This window comes from Idiotropiscis lumnitzeri, chromosome 3 (genome assembly GCF_059441095.1).
Source record: "Idiotropiscis lumnitzeri isolate Australia: NSW breed Sydney's pygmy pipehorse chromosome 3, RoL_Ilum_1.0, whole genome shotgun sequence".
Classification (NCBI taxonomy): Eukaryota; Metazoa; Chordata; class Actinopteri; order Syngnathiformes; family Syngnathidae; genus Idiotropiscis; species Idiotropiscis lumnitzeri.
This window is the reverse complement of record NC_142393.1, coordinates 13,921,393-13,940,542: the sequence shown is the minus strand read 5'-3', so window position 1 is coordinate 13,940,542 and position 19,150 is coordinate 13,921,393. Positions and strand designations below refer to the sequence as shown.

The 19,150-nt window shown below is 39.1% G+C and overlaps 2 protein-coding genes across 3 annotated transcripts in view; one reads left to right on the top strand and one right to left on the bottom strand.

Annotated features, from left to right (window-relative positions):
- mtor (mechanistic target of rapamycin kinase) overlaps positions 1-19,150 on the top strand; it is a 72,055-nt gene that overhangs the window by 21,504 nt on the left and 31,401 nt on the right. For both annotated transcript variants that reach the window (XM_088289850.1, XM_088289849.1), the window contains exons 26-30: positions 738-880; positions 1,957-2,119; positions 2,262-2,407; positions 15,675-15,750; positions 16,909-17,048. In XM_088289850.1, the coding sequence (XP_088145976.1) occupies positions 738-880; positions 1,957-2,119; positions 2,262-2,407; positions 15,675-15,750; positions 16,909-17,048 (668 nt within the window). The remainder of the gene's footprint in view (positions 1-737; positions 881-1,956; positions 2,120-2,261; positions 2,408-15,674; positions 15,751-16,908; positions 17,049-19,150) is intronic.
- angptl7 (angiopoietin like 7) lies at positions 5,700-8,267 on the bottom strand. The gene is made up of 5 exons (XM_088290960.1): positions 7,814-8,267; positions 7,080-7,180; positions 6,800-6,994; positions 6,488-6,683; positions 5,700-6,370 (listed from the first exon to the last, which is right to left on the bottom strand). The coding sequence occupies exons 1-5, from the start codon at positions 8,166-8,168 to the stop codon at positions 6,201-6,203; spliced, it is 1,017 nt and encodes a 338-aa protein (XP_088147086.1). The 5' UTR covers positions 8,169-8,267; the 3' UTR covers positions 5,700-6,200.

The window sequence follows — 19,150 nt, the reverse complement described above, 5'->3', positions numbered from 1 at the left end:
CTTAGCAGAGATATAATACTCTATTCGAAAGAAACGGGGAATTTTTGTATTGCCGCATGTCAAAATAGTTGACAATAAGAGAAATCATGTCCGCTGTTTTCCTTTGATCTGAGTTTTCAAAGTGCAGAGCTTTTAATAGAAGATGAAAATAAGGTGAAACATTAGTTTGCTTCTTGTGTTTGTTTGTTAGCTGGCGAGTTTCTAGTTCATAGGAGTTGATGTAAGACATTAGGAATGGCCGGGACGAGCCATATGCGTTGAGTGAGACTGTGGACAGTGGGCAGTTCCAGTGATTCAAACACTGCACTTTTATTCCCTCCACAAAGTTTTGTGGCAAATAAGTTACGTAGTATTTGCATAATTATCGGACAAACTGACCAACAATCCAATGCCTCTCAATGTGGCTTTTCCACTCATGCTGACTTGGGCTTCTAAAACAAATGTGACAAATAAGTCAAAGTATGGCTTAAGTTTTTCTTATGATTGTGTGAATGATGAATGGCAAAGCATGGAATAAACATCAATTCCCGGTGTAACTGAAGAACTGCAACCATATTTGGTTTTGGTTTGGTTTGCCACTGCTTTGCAACCATAACCAATTTAGAATCAATCAAATCGCGCAATCTTTGAGCTACTTAATGCCATAAATGCATGTGTGCAACCGTGCGTGGCGATCATCCAACAGACTGCTCCCACGTAGTTCTCAAAGCCCTTAGAAAACGATCTGTTCCTCACAGGCGTGGGGCGCCGCTCGAAAGGTTTCCAAAGACGACTGGCTGGAGTGGTTGAGACGCTTAAGTGTTGTCCTCCTGAAGGAGTCATCCTCCCCGGCGCTGCGATCCTGTTGGTCGTTGGCTCAAACCTACATCCCACTAGCCAGGTACACCACCACATTAGTCATGCACAGACTAAAGTATTAGGACACCTGGTCATTATACGTACGGGAAGTGAAGATGGAAGAAAATATGGGGTTGATTTTCTGTTACTCAAAGGTTTTTAGTTTGTCTTTTGCCATTGATCCACGAAAAAAAAAGCCTTCTGAAAGCAGTCCAGAATGGCTTTGTAGCAGTTCAGATTTGAGCTGTCTATTAAAGGGAAGTCCCAAAATTCGTTGCAATAAAATGTGCCTTCACTAGTCTAAACATGGCATCCTCATTAATGTTGCGTTTGTGGAATATGAGTCAAGTGGCAAAGTCAACTTTATTTAGCCATCTTTGAGGCTAGCCATTTTGTCACTTTCTATCGACTGAAAGTGACATCTCAGTTGACCAATCACGCTTATCTGTTTTCTGAAGCTGAGCTGTGATTGGTCATTATCTGAGCCCTAGGCAACTTTGATGACACTCTCAGTGGACAGCAAGTGGCAAAATAGCCGCCCACCTGAGATGATGTACAAAAAAGGTGGATTTTTAACGGTTAAATTCTATTCAATAAATGCAATATTAATCAGAATGCTTTGTTTTGACTAGTGGGGCTGCGTGAATCCTATTCTTGTTAAATAATTGTTGGGGGTTGAGTTCTTCTTTAACTTCTATTTGATCTAATCATTAATTAAGTGGTGTGACTGTTGTCCATATGTCATCTGACTCTTTAAAATTCTACCTGTTACTAAGAATTAGAATTTAATGGAATCTAGAATCAGAATGCCCTTTAATGTCATTATGTGCAACAAGATTGGAGACCTGTTTCCCACAATAATGTAAAAAAAATCAATTGAACTCTTTGCAGCGCTTGCATTCTGAATAGCTACCACTGTGCATTGCAAAAAAAAACCAAAAACTGTTTTGGATCTGTGTTCTGGTTGTAGCTTCCAGATGTGACCATATGACTGTAAATTTGAAACAGATTGCACTTGGTTAATCAGCGTGTTTAGAAGGTAGTTGAAAGACTGTGTCCTCTTCAACAACTCCAAGTCTACCAGATGTGTTTTTAACATTTCTTTATCTCTATCCATAGGGACCTTTTCAATGCGGCTTTCCTATCTTGTTGGTCTGAGCTGAGTGAAGACCAGCAGGATGAGCTCATCCGCAGTATCGAATTAGCCCTAACATCGCAGGACATCGCAGAGGTCACGCAGACGCTTCTTAACCTGGCAGAGTTCATGGAGCACAGTGACAAGGTGGATATTGAGCACTAAACCACCAAAACTCCTTGGTGTTTGCTAACCTCGCTAGCCCGTGTGCTGTGTCTAGGAGTGAGTTGATGTGGAGCAAGTTCCTTGGCTGACTCGTTTGCTTGTTTTGGTGTAATCTCCTTCCCAGGGTCCTCTGCCACTGAGAGATGACAACGGCATCGTTCTGCTTGGTGAGAGAGCCGCCAAATGTCGTGCATACGCCAAAGCTTTGCATTATAAAGAGCTGGAGTTTCAAAAAGGCCCTTCACCCCTCATCCTGGAGTCTCTTATCAGGTAGGACGTCTGAATTCATTTCCTCATTGAAATTGCCTGTGAATGCTGAGAGGTGCTGTATCATCGCCAAAATGTCAATGACACAGTTGAATTAAGAAGTGGTTAATATCAACATCGGATTCTAGCCATTTGTACGGCACAGACTTGTGCCAAAGCTAAAACTAAGATCGAATATCTTCATTTCCTTGATTTCCTCTATGTGATTAACAAAGAACATCAAGCTAATCGCAAAAGGGAGGTGAAAAGTCATACAGATTCTGAATATTCTTCTGGAGCCAAGAAAACTAAATTTAATAAAATCTTCCCTAAGTATAACAAATAACCTCCATATCTGATGACATTCCACAGTAATATACGCACCATGTTATTTTTTTTCCATTGCTTTTGTACTTATTATACTTAAAATGAATTGTAATACTTGAATGACAGGATTTAACAAGTTTTCATCTTTACCCGTAATTTTGTGAATTGTTACCAAATGGAAACTTTGAAATATATGTCAATGCTGACAAAAAAAAAAGAGAACAGTGATTATTTTGAAGTGATTGTATTTAATGCGTTGTAGAATTACTCTCTGTGATTGGAAATATTGGGATTGTATGTCAGTTAAAAGAACCAATTTCTAAATTTCTTTATTAACATTGAGTCAATTTAACTTATTGATTATAGCTGTCTCCTTAGGTTATTAATTGTTCCAAGTAGTTCAACAGTTTTTGTCACAAAAATCAAGTTTGGCAGGTGACTGTGACGTGAGCCAACTGTTAATTTCTAATGAAAACGAAAAATAGAACATTAAATTACAATACGTATGCCATCAGTTCCAGAAACTTTAGATATAATTTGTCATGTTTTCCACCCTCTTTATGTTTGCATTATTTCTCTGTTTTCGGAATGGCACGCAGAAAGCAATTTTCCAGGCATCTAATTGGACATTTGCCCCTTTTTCAGCTCTGAGTGTCTGGACTTGTTTCTCAAGGGCCTGTTTTCAATTTCTCGGGAGCCTTGATGATGATGAATGATGGGAGCAGGCATTCTAGTGTTTTCAATATTGCCATCTGGTTCTCACCTCTCCAGAAGTAACCATTTATTAAAAAAATAAATAAATAAAAAAAATACGCCTGGTTTGCAAAAAGCACTTGGTAAACCTGGCTCTAATGAGTCACGACTTCATTTGAGAAGGGAAAAAAAAGACTCTCATGCAGTGTCTGATTGCCATTCTGATAATATCGAAGGCAACATGCTGGTGCTTGAATAAGTGAGGGGCCAAAGTCTGTGTTAATGACCTCCTGATTACTGCCGGAGTTGTGGATTTTATTCTGTCACGTCTGGTCAAATTTTAACATGATTCCATTTCTGTTAGTGATACACCAAGACAAATGTGCAAAAAAATATATATATTGTATTTCATTATTGCTGCTGTCCATTTTGACTAAGTTACCAAGTTTGATTCTTTGACCTATAAATGGTTTTGTTTTCATGAGTACATTTGTAGGCCCCATCGCTATGGCTAATTTCAGAATATCTTTGTACCATTGTCCTCAACTGCAGAGGTCTGCTGTTCATTGAGCATGTTCATTCCATCGTCATTATAATGATCAAAGTGGGCAATGTTATATGGGGCAATGGGCTGCATGATCTGAACCACATGTTAATAATAAATGACAAGCTATAATACTTGTGGTCACAATGGAAATACTTGAAAATGGAATTTAGAATTAGGGGAAGGTTGTTCTAATCTTTTTAGATGGCTCCAATTCCTGATGAAATTGCCATCTTATACTCGCCATCCAGTCTGCCCTTTTAAGCTGAATTGGTACTGCGAAAAATCCTTCATTGAATAGGAAATCAATCAAAGTGAATCAAAATTCAAACAGAATCGGGCCCTTGTGCATAAAATCGAATCAATTGTGGATATTTGAATCGATACCCAGCCCTAGTCATAATATAATACTCGCAACGAGCCATTGACTGCAAATGCGATCTGTCAGTCTGGAAAGTCATATGTCATTTTCCCATGGCTGCAGCGCAGCATGGAAAGCGCCACACTTTTCTTTCTCGGTAAAATGTTATTAGCTAGTCCACATCAGTGAAAATCAAAGATCAGAATGTGTACCTCAAATTCAGCTCTGGTTAATGTTAATGTGGAGTCGCATACAGCAGTTATGTCCCTTGCCATTTGTCAATGTGTCAGTGTCCATCACACATCAAACACTTTTATGCTAATTTGGCAGTTAAAAAAAAGGTTAAAATGCTGGAGCATGTCACGGTATATTATTTCCTTCTTTCACCCGTAAGCCAACTATGGCGATAAGAAGCACGCAAGCATCTAAGCGAGTGCGCTTAACACATCTCTGCCGACATTTAAAAGTGCTAGTAGAAATACAAAACTCCAAATTACTGAGCTTTTGTACTCCAAGCCAAAAACACTCAGTTAACCACAGCACAGTTTCCGCTTTGTGTAGCAGCAGCGGCGGCCCATTGCCAATGTTTTTAGACCCTGTCGCCTCTCCTGTACAGATATATAGAAGCCTTTCATCGCACATGTTTTCGGGATGAGGTCATATACCTGCTGGCCCCTGTTGAAATGCCACTGTAGTCTTTTGGAAAGCAGGCTGATAAAATGACTCCAGATGCCGTTCATACACAAGAGAAATGCATTTTTGGTTCAACTTAGTCAAACCAATTTTATTATTAAAATCTATGTGACTCGGCACAGTCCAAAGTGCTGACATTATTTCTGGTAATATTTTCCACAATGTTTTTGCAGTTGGTTCCACCAGTTTAATTACTTTTCTAGACTTGGATTAGTCCGTCTTCCGCCACAATCCAAGGGTCTTTTGGCGGACCTAATTCCACTGGTAATTTCTTCCAAAAGGGAAGGGATACCATTACAGCCTTAATTAGATGTTTATCGAAACTTAATGTGGCACCTTGTAAAATGAAAATAATCTGTCTAAGCCTGCCACAGAGCTCCTCGTGGCAGGAGATTCTTTCAGAGTTCTTTTTGTTCGAATGTCAGCACTTTAACAAACTTATTTATCTCAAAGCATAGCAGAATTGAATCGTTTTCAAACCCATGAAGCTAGCTGACGAAGCATGCTTTTTGATGGCAGAAATGTGTGGGTGGTCTTCATTCCTGCGGTAGCAGCCTTAAGACCTTAGGTCAGGAGGTGACCACAGGTCAGTCAGAGGTCAGTAACTCAAAACAAATAGGTTTGGTATGAATGGTGAGGATACTTTTCAAAGCTATGTAGCAATAGAAGTAGTAAAGTTAATTGCCCGAGGCATGTCATTTGTTTTAAAAAATATCTTTATTTTCTGTCACATAAAAACAGCATACTTACAGCTCTGTACACATTTTACACATTTCAGACATCAATAGTTGGTTTTAAAATCAAATGCAGCATAATCCCATTTGAGCAATTAAAAAAGAAATGCATTGAAATTGAGTTTGACCCACACATGACATCAATTTCCTCCTCATGAAGGCAAACTGATCAAGAGGAGATAAAAAAACAAAAAGGCTTTCTTGATTTTGCAAGTACTATAAATGAGTCGTAATCCAGCCACCCTTGTGTCACGGTGGTAAAAGAACATCCATTTAAAATACAATATTTTACTGATAAATACAATCACACCCAATAGCAACAAAACATTCAACTGACTTGAACCTAATCAGGCTCATTACAAACAAATTGCCTTCCTTTGGCAGCTGAGGGAAAGCCATCATTTGGTTGCTTGTGTATAAGTGAGATCCTGCGTGATCCTCATCCAAGATCTACAGCTGTAGAATTTATGGCTGGAAACCTACTGGCCGGACCTTCATCTCCACCTTTTTCAGGGAATAGTTGGGACCATGCCATCCGTACCAAGTGATTCCATCTGTGCCCTTCATGTGCTCACCGTAGCGGTAAAAAACTCCATTCAAGTTTGAGTCAGTGCAGCAGTTGTACCAGTAACCGCCTGCAAAGAGATGACATTGAAGTGAGACAATTTGCTTCAACATTGGTGTTGAGTTGTTTGACAGTCTCCTTAAAAGCGACAGTTTCATTGTTTGTTGACGTCGGTGTCATGAATTACCTTTGCGTAATGAAGCGCAGTTATCCACACACTTGTCATTGTCTTTGTTGAGGGTGCTGAAGTTGGTGTTGTTATGGTAGCGCAAGGAATCTCCGGCATTCCCTCTGTAGTGGGCAAGTAAGAGCTTGTAGCTGTTGAGCTCATTGGCCACAGTGAAATACCCGTACTCGGCATAACGAGTCTCTCCTTCCCAGTCCTGCATTGGAAAGGTTTAATTGAAGCGTGGTCATTTTTTTGCACTCACACTGTTAGACATATTTTTTTGTTTGTTTTTTTAAAAAAGTGTCTAGACCTATCTTTGCCAACACCTACCTCCATTTCAATCCTGAGCACACTGGGCTGCCTTGTTAGGCGGAATATGTTGTCATTGCCAAGCCAGAAGTCTCCACGGATGGATCCAAATCCGCTTTTGTACTGCTTCCAGTCACGGTTAAATCCTGTCAGACCAACTTTACGCCTTTGGATCAGAGTCCAGCCGCCTCCGTTTGTCTCCATATCACAGAACACCTAATAGGTGAAAATTGTTCATAATGTTGTTCCAAATTTATCACCAGCTAGTACACATAATACAGAAAGCTTCAGTCTTACTCACATTGAGCTCAGGTGTTCCCAGGAACTCGTCTTTTGGAAGTTTGTACTCGCCAGAGATCTTGTAGTTCTTGCTGTAGAGTGTTGCGCAGTCATAGATGGCATCTGGATTAAAGAACATTGTCAGTCATGTTTGATTTAACGACCACCCCAAAAGATAAATATGAATCCTGTAGTTTATTCTCCTTTTCACCTTCATCACTGTGTTGTGAAAACTAATTACTCGTTAGGATGGAATAGTGTAAAAGAAGTGGGAATGGACCCTCACGATTTCTTCTAATCTCCAATCTAGCCCAATCCAAGTCCCTTCCTGCTGTATGCTCTTGTCTGATTTTCTCAAGTTGTCCAAAGGTTCCCTTTCCCAGTGACATAAGCGTAATCCTGCGAGACTGCACAGTTGAAGTACTGAAAAAATAAATGACATCACACCTGGTATGTCTTGCTGTGGCAGGCAGAACTGATTAGTGTTGTTTTAATGCCGACATTATTTGGCTCTGACAGACGGTCAGATTGGCAGTTCTGTAGATCAGATTTACAGTTCCAAAGAAATGATTTTGGTCAAATGTCGACATGACTAATTAATTATTCTGCCAGGCATGTGTAAATGGGTAGCGGCTGATGATCACTAGTGGTGGCTTCAAATAGTAGCGATACAAAGTGATATTTTGTAATACTTGCATACTAAAGTATTAGAACTGGGCTACTGTTTACATCCTCGACGTTACTTTGGATGCTCACCTGATGTCGTCTGAGGAGCAGACTGCAGAGTCTGAAGCTGCATGATCTCCACGCGGTTGTTAATTTCAGAGTACTTGCCCTCGGCCTCGGTGACCCTGGCTTCCTGCTGCCGGTTCTGCTTGTCCAGGTCCAGGATTTGCCTCACGACATTCATCAAGTCTGCCTCCTGCTTACGACTCAGCTCCCCGAGGAGGCTGGTCAGGTTGGCTACTTGAACCTTGAGAGAACGCACCTCATCGCAGCACTGAGCCTTGCTTGGCTTTGGTGGTTTCAGAGTCTTCCTGGGATTCTGGGCCCACGTCCCCACTACCAGAAGAATGCTGACTGCCACAATGCTGAATTTGACTTTTGACATATTGAAAATGTTCTAGATTTTCACTCGCGTTGTTCCTGATTGCTTTTCGAGCCCGGTCTTCTTGCTCAGTAGCTCTTGTTTGAACGGCAGCTCACTCGTGTTTCCTCAATGAAGTCGTCCTCTCCCAGAGCATCTTAAATATTTGCATGTGGACCCTCCCCCTTTCTCCCTGTGCTCAACCCTCTGTGTGCAAGTCCTTTCTCATCCCTGCCCCTCTACCTTTCCTTCCAATTTACTTTCACTTATTCCATAGAGGCGATACTCCTGTTCTGCTTGGTGTTTGTTTCCTGGAATGTAATTTTTTTGTCCGTTTGTTCATTTTTAACCTCGGCGGCATTAAAAAGAGTTTTGCGTCAGCTTTTTGATTCAGTTTTTTCCTTTAAATAATTGAGATGCACAAAATGAATTTGAACGTTATTCATGCTTATTGACGGTTTTTTAGCAGTAGTGAAATCTTTCTTACTGAATTTTAAATTCTTCTCACGTGCCAAGACCTGTGTCAAGTACACTACTTTAACGGTTGAAGCGCCTTTCTTCTAGTCATAGGCCCGACACAAGAAAGAAAAAAATATTCTAATTATTTCTTCTTGTGAAATGTAGTAAATACTTTAAAAAAATCTAACATGTTAAACAAAAAAATTACCATTAAACTGCAATTTGATACATTTTAATAATCGTTTGATAGAATTGAAAAGGACATTTGTGATCTGAGAAGTTAATTCTGATTTATTTTGTTTGACATGGTGGACTATATCAGATAGCGTTTAAATTGGCTACTTTTAAAGTAGTCCTCAAGTTCATGTGAAATACTCCATAATTGAACTTTGTCTCTGTTGTAAAGAAAGCTTGGTGATGTGATCATACATGGCCCTTGACTCTCTTCTGTATCCTATAACCTTAGGTCACTGATGTGCATCAGTCTCTCCACACAGAAAAACGGGATTAATTTGCCTTCCTGCATTTTCTCATTTGCCTAACTACTCGAGTCACATCTCACTTGCCAGCAATGCGTCCCAGCGGCATCACTTTCCTCTATACTTCCCCCGGCCTTTGTCATTTGATGCTAACACTGCAAGAACCAGCTGGATGTTGTTTTAGTATGTTTACAAGCGCACTGTTTTTCCTTGGAAACAGCAGACTTCAACACTGTTACCTTCTATGCGTTTAATTAGACGCTACATGTTCACCAAAGCACTGTCTACTGTGTCGCTGCCAGATTTTTTTTAGTCACTTTGGCCACTTGTCAAGTTGAGTGCATTTACACTAATATGGTGAGTGACATAACACTGTTATTACAATGTGCTCACTGGAGGCTTTTTTGTCACTATATAGCCTGGAAGATGTTTTGGTATTATGTAGTGACCGCTGGAGCGAGGCTGTCAGCAGAACACTCATGGGCTCAATTACATGGGGTTGAAAAAAAAAAAAAACTGAACAGATTCTTTATCAAAATTTTGAATTACATTATGCTTATTAAAATAAACTCCTTTTTACCTGTCATGCCAATCCTTCCCTTTAATATATTTTAAGGAATCCTTTTTTTCCCTCCCAATTCTGACACTCAAAATATCATCCAATTAGTGCAGTGATAAGCATGGCTTCCTCACGATACAAAGTATTCTGTTTGAACTAGTGGCTTGTTGAGTCCTCTTATCTTATTATGCCTGGGTGCGCCTGTTTCTTCCGACCACACAGACGCAGCAGATTTGGTGAACTGAAGCATTCCGTTGCTCATATGTGGATGTTTATCACTACGTGTCCAGCCTTGGTTGACTGGCAGACAGTCTCTGCGGCATACCCCACCTCTTGTGAAATATCAGCTAGGCTTGGTCCCAGCTCTCTCTGACTCGGTATAGGTTAAGCTGTATCAATATTCGATGGGTCTCAAAGCTAAAGATAACGTTTTAGCAATATGGTTTTTATTAAACCTAAGGTTGGAGATTGAGGTAGGCCTCTTTCCTGAAAATTGATAGTAATTTGAAACGTTGTTCCGACAGTGAATATTTTCTCCACCGACCTTAGTTTGCGTAACATGAGGGTTTACTATTCTAAACTGTACGATGGCAAACCAAATTGAAGTGTACCGTGTTAAAAATGTCCCAGAATTTTGTAGTTTAAAAGAACCTTTTCCCATTTTATGGTCAATATGAGATTAATTAATGTTGACATTCACTGAGCTCCACTTTAAAAAAAATGCAATAGATGATCTGCAACCCATTTAAACCTTTTGACTTCCGCTTGAAGATCCTATTGTACTATTTTCCATGACGTGGAGGACTATGACTACACTGGGGGTATTGTGCACTGGCTGACTTCATGCCTTGGCAGACCTTCGAGCGGCCCGGCGGCGTAAGCTCGTGATGACTGCCAGGTGGTATCTGTTAGAGAGCAAATGCAAGCCACTCTGTCAGCTAACAGTTTGCCAGCCTCCAAACCAGTAGATCAGACAAACATCCTGGGTGAATAGATCATAGATTATCCACAATTCTCAAAAGTATTCTCAATGATTTGAATGCGGATGCGCAATATTTCGGGTTGTCATTCATGCATTCTATGTTAGAGGGTCAGCTCTGTCAATTAAATATTTTATTTATTTGTTTTTTAACACGTGCTAATAATTTGTGTCACATCATTTTCATATACATTGAGCATAAAGTAATGCGTATTTCTGCAACAAACCTACTGAGAATATTGTTAATATGCAAGTCGAGACTTCTTTTCGCACAGTAACAACAGCATTCCAATGAGGTCATTTCCAGTTTTTTCAAGGGTGGGGGCACCAGAGACACTTTGTTGTGCCGGCCTTTTAACCTGAAGGTGACGAGCCCAGGAAACACGATCTGCTCTGTTCTCCCAGTTGGTGAGAGTGTTTCAATGGTTTCTCCAGCTGAAAGTCCAACAATGCTCGAGGCAACATACCAAACGAAAAACAGAAACTGTTGCCTGCTTTCTGTTCACAGTGTCGGAAAGACCTGATGTTATCCCCTCATTTACGAAAGAAGATTCGAAGTATTGCAGAAGTAGCATCTTCGCTCAACAGATAATGCCCGCTGTTGGCGGCAGGTGTTAAAGTGGTGGTCGTCGCCTTTTTCTAAAGAGGCTTTTGCACTTTAGGTCTGATGATTTTCACCGTGAAACAGCATTGCATGTATTACAAGTTCATTTTCCTTTTTTATTTGCGCTCGTAGTCTAATAATGCTTATGTTTTTGCTTTTAATGGGGGTGGAAAAAGTTCAGAACGCCAGTTTGGAGTTGATGGGCAGATGTTCACAGTCTGGTTTTTGGGAATGTATAAAACATATGTGCTCCTTATCACCATCAAAGTTGCTAATCCCTGATCCACATGTGAAAAGGTCCATCCATCAATTCTCTGAACCACTTTTCCTCAGTAGGGTCACGAGCGTGCTGGAGCCGATTCCAGCTGTCTTTGTGCGAAAGGCGAGGTACACACTCGCCAATCACTAATATAAAAATTTCTCAGTATTATTGAACCAATTTTTACACAAATACCTGTACATTTGACGGACTCATATTCATTTCGGAACTGTGCTTGCCGGTCCACGTTTCAAAAGTTTTATTCCACGAAGGTTTCGTTGTGCATTTGGCTGGCCTGAAATATCCGGGATCAAGAGGATTTCTTTCTAATTAGATTAGGTCCAGTAGTGAGGTCTGCTATTCCTTTCTGTTAGCTCTGCATACGTAACAGGATTTCCAATTAGTAGACGGGGTTGTTTCTTCCATTTTTAGTAAAGTCGATCAAGAGTTTTTGAGTCAAATATGATCAAATGTATGCAAATAAATAATTGAGTCAGAGTCTAGCATAGAGCTACAATCCTTGTATTAATTGTGAATAGCTACGATTTTGATGATTCCCTATTTTATTTGACAGTAAATGTACAGCACAGTCACATTTTCCTCTGGATATTTGCAGAACAAAAGTGGAGCAAAGATCTGCTTTTGTCATCAGAAGGGTATTACATATTCTGCGTCATTGAATCTGAAAAGCGAATCCGTTTGTTTAATAGGTGAAAACCAACTTTGGGGAATATACGGCCTGAAATTGTCCTTTTTGAACTTAATGATCTCTCCGGTTTCTTTATGTTGTTTACATTCTAAAGTCAATTGGCCGGCCATTCCCCTTCACAACTGGTGTCAGTTTTCATTTTCTCTTCTCATGGAGGACTCACTTGCCAATAATCCTGAAGGAATTCACCGTCTAAGTTATTTGATTTTGCATACACGGCACATTTTCAAAATTTCCTTTAATAGTTAATTATTCTGAAGTTGCACTTGGCAGAGCTTTGTGCTTTGACTGTCACCTCCCAAGGCCTCACCTTTCAATTCCAAACTAAGATTGTACATTGTCTTGTTCCATGGTGATTTTCCTCCTGTACAAAGAGAGATTTTTGACACTAGTCTTGAAGTTCTGTCCTTGCTAATAGCTAAGATGGAGAACATGATGTTTGAGCCGTGTCATATGGATGTGATTAGACCGCATGTGTCCTGGAAGCTGGCAGCCAGATGGTTTTAGCTGTGGGCCAGTTAAATCTCCCGGGTCCACGAGAGAGAAGACTCTTTTTCATAGTTGTGTCCTCTGATGAAAACCCACATCTGGGCAACTTTAGCATACCGGGGCTGCTTCTGTGTTGCACGGCAAAGATACCCAGTTGCTCTGTGGAAATCGTAAAGATCTACTGTGGCTAGATTTACATGAACAAAAATTCTAAAAATCTTGATCGGATTTGGACTTGGGTGTTCATGCGTCATTCTTTCGATCAGAACAAATTATTTTGACATGAGCTGATTGACAAAATATACCAATAGAAAAAGAAGAGGCCGCAGAAACTTCTTTGTCAACAAAACATTGCTCCGTCCATTTCTACTCTAAACGTTAGCATTATTTGGCATATTTTTCCCATTTGTGCTGTTAAGTTAACACTTCCTAATGGCGCTGCAGTGTAGCCTCCAGACCGCACCTTTCAGTTCGCCCGCTCTAGCTTTCGAAAATAAGAGAAATGCATATACTGACGTCACGTTTTCTTCTGAAATTTCTGAATAAGTGTTTTCATGCGCGCCGATTGGATTATCAATTGACATAAAACCACCCCTCTCGTTCGGAATAAAATATTGATCAGAATGTGATTGATCGGCTCAGAATATTCTGAATGCATTTTTATTCCGACCAGGTTTTAAATCCAAATAAATGTGTCCTTGTAACCTTTACCAAGATGTCTTCAAGATCTGCCAAAGATTATCATCTACGATATATAGGCTTCATTATTTATATCATATACATATGTATAAATAAATACTGCTGTATTTAACTTTTTTTCTGAAAATGCCATCGATAAACATCATGAGAATAGTCAACATGATCTGTTTAAGCAAAAAAATAAATAAATAAAATTATCCAAACCCAGTTCCCTTTTGCTATTTACTGATCCAAATTAAGATTGCTATGTTGTGTAGCTTGTTGTTCTGCGTTCTATGTTTTAATCACATTTCGGTAGATGTTAAAATCAGCTTCATGACTTTGTCCTTCCCTGTACTTTTTAAATTGGACCCGCGGCTAAAAAGGTGCTGACGTTCACAGTGCTGATGATTGATTTGATAATCCTTTCAGAGTTCAGTCTAGCATTTACATGGCATACAGTGGTTACATTTGGTTTCTACTCAAGTCCATTCCAGGCGTGTATATTAATTGTACCTGTCACACAGTCACATCTGCAACAGCAGCTTTCGATCATTTATAGTGGTCACATGCAGAGCTATTTCATCACATTGAGGCCTCAACTGTGTGCTCAGGTATCCTTCATTGAGTGTCCTCAGGAACTCCACTGCTTACCAGCATTTATCAAGCGCTTCATTTTACAGACAGATTGGTTGTGACTTCTCCTGGGTTTTGCCATTAAGGAAGTACAGAACACTTGCCCTTCACAGGAGTGTTTCCAGATGTGGTTCAGAGTGTTCAAACAGCATCCGCGGTGAATGATAACACATTTAGGAAAGTGTGGCAAGTGTCAGTCATTCTGTTTAAGTCAACAAAGTCTAATTTACATACCATTGCTAAGACATGATAGAGATTCTTAGTAATCAAAACTGTATTATTGATTGCAACTTTCTCAAGCCCAATAATTATTACAGTGTAATTAATTATTATTTGTTGTCTGTGTCTACTCTGGAGTGAGGGTTTGCATACCAAAATAAGTAATAATGTCTGTTAGTCTGATTAGCAGATACGTCTGAATTAAATTCTTAGACGAATAGATCTTCTCTTTCTCAAAACCAATATCTGTCATCAGCTGCAACAGGCTTACAGCCCATTAACTGTAATACTCGACTAAGAAGTCATGTTACAAATGAATAATACCTACTAGGCATTATCAAATTAATTGATAATTATTTTTGCTAATTGATGAATCGTTTAGATATGTTTTGTAATTGAAAATTTTAATTTCAGCTTCTCATGATAAAATGTGATCCAATTTCTGTAGTTCTCCATCGATTATCTTTGTGTTGAATCAAAATATACTCTGTTTTGGAAAACCATGATAAACATTTGGTCTTATTTTATTTTTTTATTTAAAATTATGTAATTATCAAATTTTTCTGCAAAAGTGCATCTACTGTATGCTTGTTAGTATTCTATACATTAATTTGGTGTCAATTTACGTGAACCTTAAAGCGAAGTGTGTATATGGTTAAAATTCACTGGCAACAAATATTAATGTCCAAATAAACCAGATATACCACAGTAAATCTTGCCACGTTCGAGATGTAAGGAATTCCGAGACGAGGCCACCGGGGGAGAGGCCCTTCGGCCTCGTCAAGGAAAAACTATCGACAGTGGAATTCCGACACCCACCGGGTCATGTTTACAAGTGATATTATGTCCAATGCGAAATTCTGAAGCATTATTTTTTGTCTTTGAGTATTTAATATAACAAATAGGAAATACAAAAACAGTGGTCGAGTAGAAGGATCAGCTCTGGGTCGTACCTCCGTCTCCCGTGGGATCAGGAAGTCAGGCCCCCCCACTTATGAGATAATGTTTTATAAATCAGTGCCAGCCCACTCCTTTCCAGGAAGAGTTGCCTGCTCTAAAACATACACGTCGTTATGTGATTGCATTATTATTCACGGTCATCAGTTATATCAGAACAGCTCATCTGTATGTGTCCTAGTTTGCAGCTGCAGCATAAAAATACGGTAGATTTCTAAAGCCAATGTTTTGTTTTTTTTGTTTCAATTCCGTGGAACATTGGTTTACAAATGACCTGGTTTATGTACAGTTTGTTTTCTAAACACTTTTTTTAAAAGAAAAATTACCTTAGGTTCAACACCATTTCCAATTTATGAACAATCTTTTGAATCAAAGCAGTTGGAAGTTATCATTGAAGCTTTGACTCTGATTACACGAAAAGCAAAAGGCATCTGATAAAGCTCGTTCCAAAAATACATTTGTTTAATATTCATCTGATATTCTGTATATGTTTCATTTTTCAGTATCAACAATAAACTGCAGCAGCCAGAAGCCGCATCAGGTGTGTTGGAGTATGCCATGAAACATTTTGGTGAGCTGGTAAGTATTTTGTTTCCTAAATTAAATGTAAATTTTAGCAATAAGTCATGTGTCATGCTCCTGAATCCTTTCTGCTACTATTGTGTGTGACTAGATTGGTATATAAATACTGGATACATTTTTTGTACTTTAAAAGTTTGGAGTACTCTGTTGCTTCTCAGCTTAATCAATTGAGAGAAATGTTAGCATATTCTTATTTATTTTTATTTTAGTTATTTTTTTATTCCAAATATATGTTAAGGTTAAGGTATGTCTTTTTTTTGGGGGGGTGGGTTGTGCTTTCAAAACTTGGAAGTTGATTTGGTAATTCTTTGTCAACGCCACCTTCCCTTCTCATAATACAATACAACCTCATTGAACTGCGCAGTGGGTGGTCTCGTGTCTGCTTACACCTCTTTAGAGGGTATCGTTGGTCATTCCAGCCGTATACCCGTAGAACACCTTGTTCTCAAAATGCAGCATGTGGGAAACCCATTTGCTCGTCTGACTTGTCTTGGGAAGTTGAGGGGGAGTATTTTCCCAGTTGTACAGACTAAGATTTAGTTGAAAAGACACACTTTGGCAAATTGATGCTGACTTGCAGAAATCGTGTATTACCTCATGAGGCACCTTTTTTTTTTTGTATTTTTTTTTTTTTATGTAGCACACTAAATGGAGCCGTTATTTAGTTTTGGAGCACTACCTAGGGAAATAGTGACAAGTGCAAACTATTTCCATTTAGTCGCCAAGTGTGACTGTTAAACATGTAAATGTGTGATGTGGATAATCCTTGCTTCTGCATTTAAGTATTACCATGCACATGCTCAGTGACGCAAGCAATTAGCGGTGATGATATAATGCCTGACGTTTAGAAAGTCCAATAATGGAAGAGTCCTTCAGCAAAAAGTTAGCTAGTGACACAGCACATTTTTACTGCTCTCATGAAGACAGGATGAGGAGAAACACAAACCACGGGGCGCCACAAGAGTACAGGCTGACTCACGTTTTTTTAAAGTCTTAGACCAACCTTGCAACGTGTATTACTAAGATTGTACTGGACCATTTGCGATCAATCATGTTGGATATTTTACTCCCCAAAAAAGTCAGACTGTAGTTGCCTTACTTTTTGTAACATATTGGTCCAAACAATTCTGTTTTTTACGTGCACTTTTTGATCAGGAAATCCAAGCAACTTGGTATGAGAAGCTCCATGAATGGGAAGATGCTTTGGTGGCATATGACAAGAAAATCGACATGAACAAAGAGGATCCAGAGCTCATCCTGGGAAGAATGCGCTGCTTAGAGGCCCTAGGAGAATGGTATGAGATTTTTTATATCTTTTAGTTTGACATCACAATTGCAATTCTCTCACTTGCTCTTGTCTGTCACCTGTGTGCATAAACACTTGAGGTGAATTCATCAGCTTTGTTCTCTTTGTTTAAGGTTTTTATTATTATTTTATGATTTTTAATCTGTCCTATGTAGGAGAGTGAGTCGATGTGGTGTGGATACATTAATTATGGGTTAGGGTGTTATCTGTGATCTCTGCTTAGCAGCCCTTTCCAAATCTCTTGACAAAAATCTCTTTTGATTGGGGTGAAAAGATTGAAACAAGGTTCCTACGAGTGGACTGAAGTAATTCAATCTGGAAAGTATGAACAGACATCTAGCTCTGGTTAGAGGTGCAGCCACTCTACTGAAAGCTCACCATAGCGACAGCTCACCCTCAAAGAGCCTTCTTGGGGGAAAAAGACAGTAATGTCAAAAAAATCCAAACGCTGTGTGTGGATAGTCATCGAAATTATGACACTAAACAGATGGCAATCTACTTATGTAACTGTCTTGTCTGATTGTTGTCAATGGTGTCATTTCGGTAAATGATATGATATTTATTTTGTAAGAAAATGATTTTGCTGAGGTTGGCGTTTGCGTGTGTGAGAACCTGAAGAATCTGTAGCTTATATAACATTTGACAGGGTCAATTAAGATCGGATTTTGAGAACACATAGTTGGGTCAGGTTAAGGGATATTGTTCAGATCCTTACTGTGCTATTCCCATACTGGTGTCAAAGAGTTTAAGTACAGTTATTATAATAATAATAATGGTAATAATAATAATAATAATGACAATGATATTATTATTATTATTATTATTAATACGGGAAAACATTTGATGGCTATATTAGAAATGTCAATTATAACTTTTAAGAAGACATATTTAAGTTGTAACCCTTTAAAATTATCAATAATTGTGCTGTGAATTGTAAATTTTTGCAGCCTCTCGTAACCTCTCGATTGAACACAATCTGCTCTCTGGCACTGGAGGACCTCTGATTTGTTGGGAGTTCAAAAACGATTTAGATAATTCATATGTGATTAATCTGCTCCATTATTAAACCTTTTTATATAAATTTATAATGGTTTAAGTATCATTTAGCTTTCTGTTCTAAATTCAGAATTAATTACAACCCCAATTCCATTACATTTGGGACGTTTAAATAAAAACGAACACAGTAAATTGCAAATCATGGTCAACCTATATTAAATTGAATACCTTACAAAGACAAGATATTGAATGTTCAAACTGATGAACTTGTTTGTTTTTAGCAATTAATCGTTAAACTTAGAATTGTACAGCTGCAACACATTCAAAAAAGCTGGGACAGGTGGCAAAAAAAATGATTGAGAAAGTTGAGGAATGCTCATCAAACAGCTGTTTGGAACACGCGTTCTCTGGGCCAAAGAGGAACTGAACCATCCGGACTGTTATGGATGCGAATTTCGAAGGCCAGCATCTGTGATGGTATGAGGCTGTTTTAGTGCCAATGTGATGGGTAACTTAAGCATCTGGTTTTGGAGAAACATGCTTCCATCCAAACAACGTCTTTTTCATGGGCGGCCCTGCTTATTTCAACAAGACAAATCCAAACAACATTCTGCACGTGTTACTGCAACGTGGCTTCATCAGTAAAGAGTGCAGATACTCGACTGGCCTGCCTGCAGTCCAGACCCGTCTCCTGACGGGCGATTGACTCCAAGGCTTTATATCAGGTGAGATTTACAGTATTTTCTTCTTTGAGCTCTTTAACAGAAACTAACCATAATTGTGTCATTTGCTCGCTCGTGCTTCGTAATTTTTTTTTTCAACCAAAATCTATTTGACGTGAGCTGGCTCACACCAAACTGTTTTTCATATAACCTGTTGATTGATTATTTTTTTTTATGTAATTGCGAATACTGCTGATGCAACTTATTTCCCTCTCAGGAGGAATAATGTGTCTATCAATCTATTGAACCACAAAATGTCTCACATGTTCCTTTATTTCTGAATTACACCCAGGAGGAGTCCTGCATTGTTGAGGCGTACCCAAAGCACAATATATTCCAAAGAAGATTCCACCAAGGAATGCGTGATGTCATC

Bases quoted from the DNA above. Each gene is read 5' to 3' on its own strand.
- angptl7 (XM_088290960.1), bottom strand. From the start codon at position 8,168: ATGTCAAAAGTCAAATTCAGCATTGTGGCAGTCAGCATTCTTCTGGTA. The intron at 7,181-7,813 runs GTGAGCATCCAA...TCTTTAATCCAG, and splicing joins TGCTCCTCAGACGACATCAG to ATGCCATCTATGACTGCGCA. The intron at 6,995-7,079 runs GTGAGTAAGACT...TTCACCTATTAG, and splicing joins TGGGAACACCTGAGCTCAAT to GTGTTCTGTGATATGGAGAC.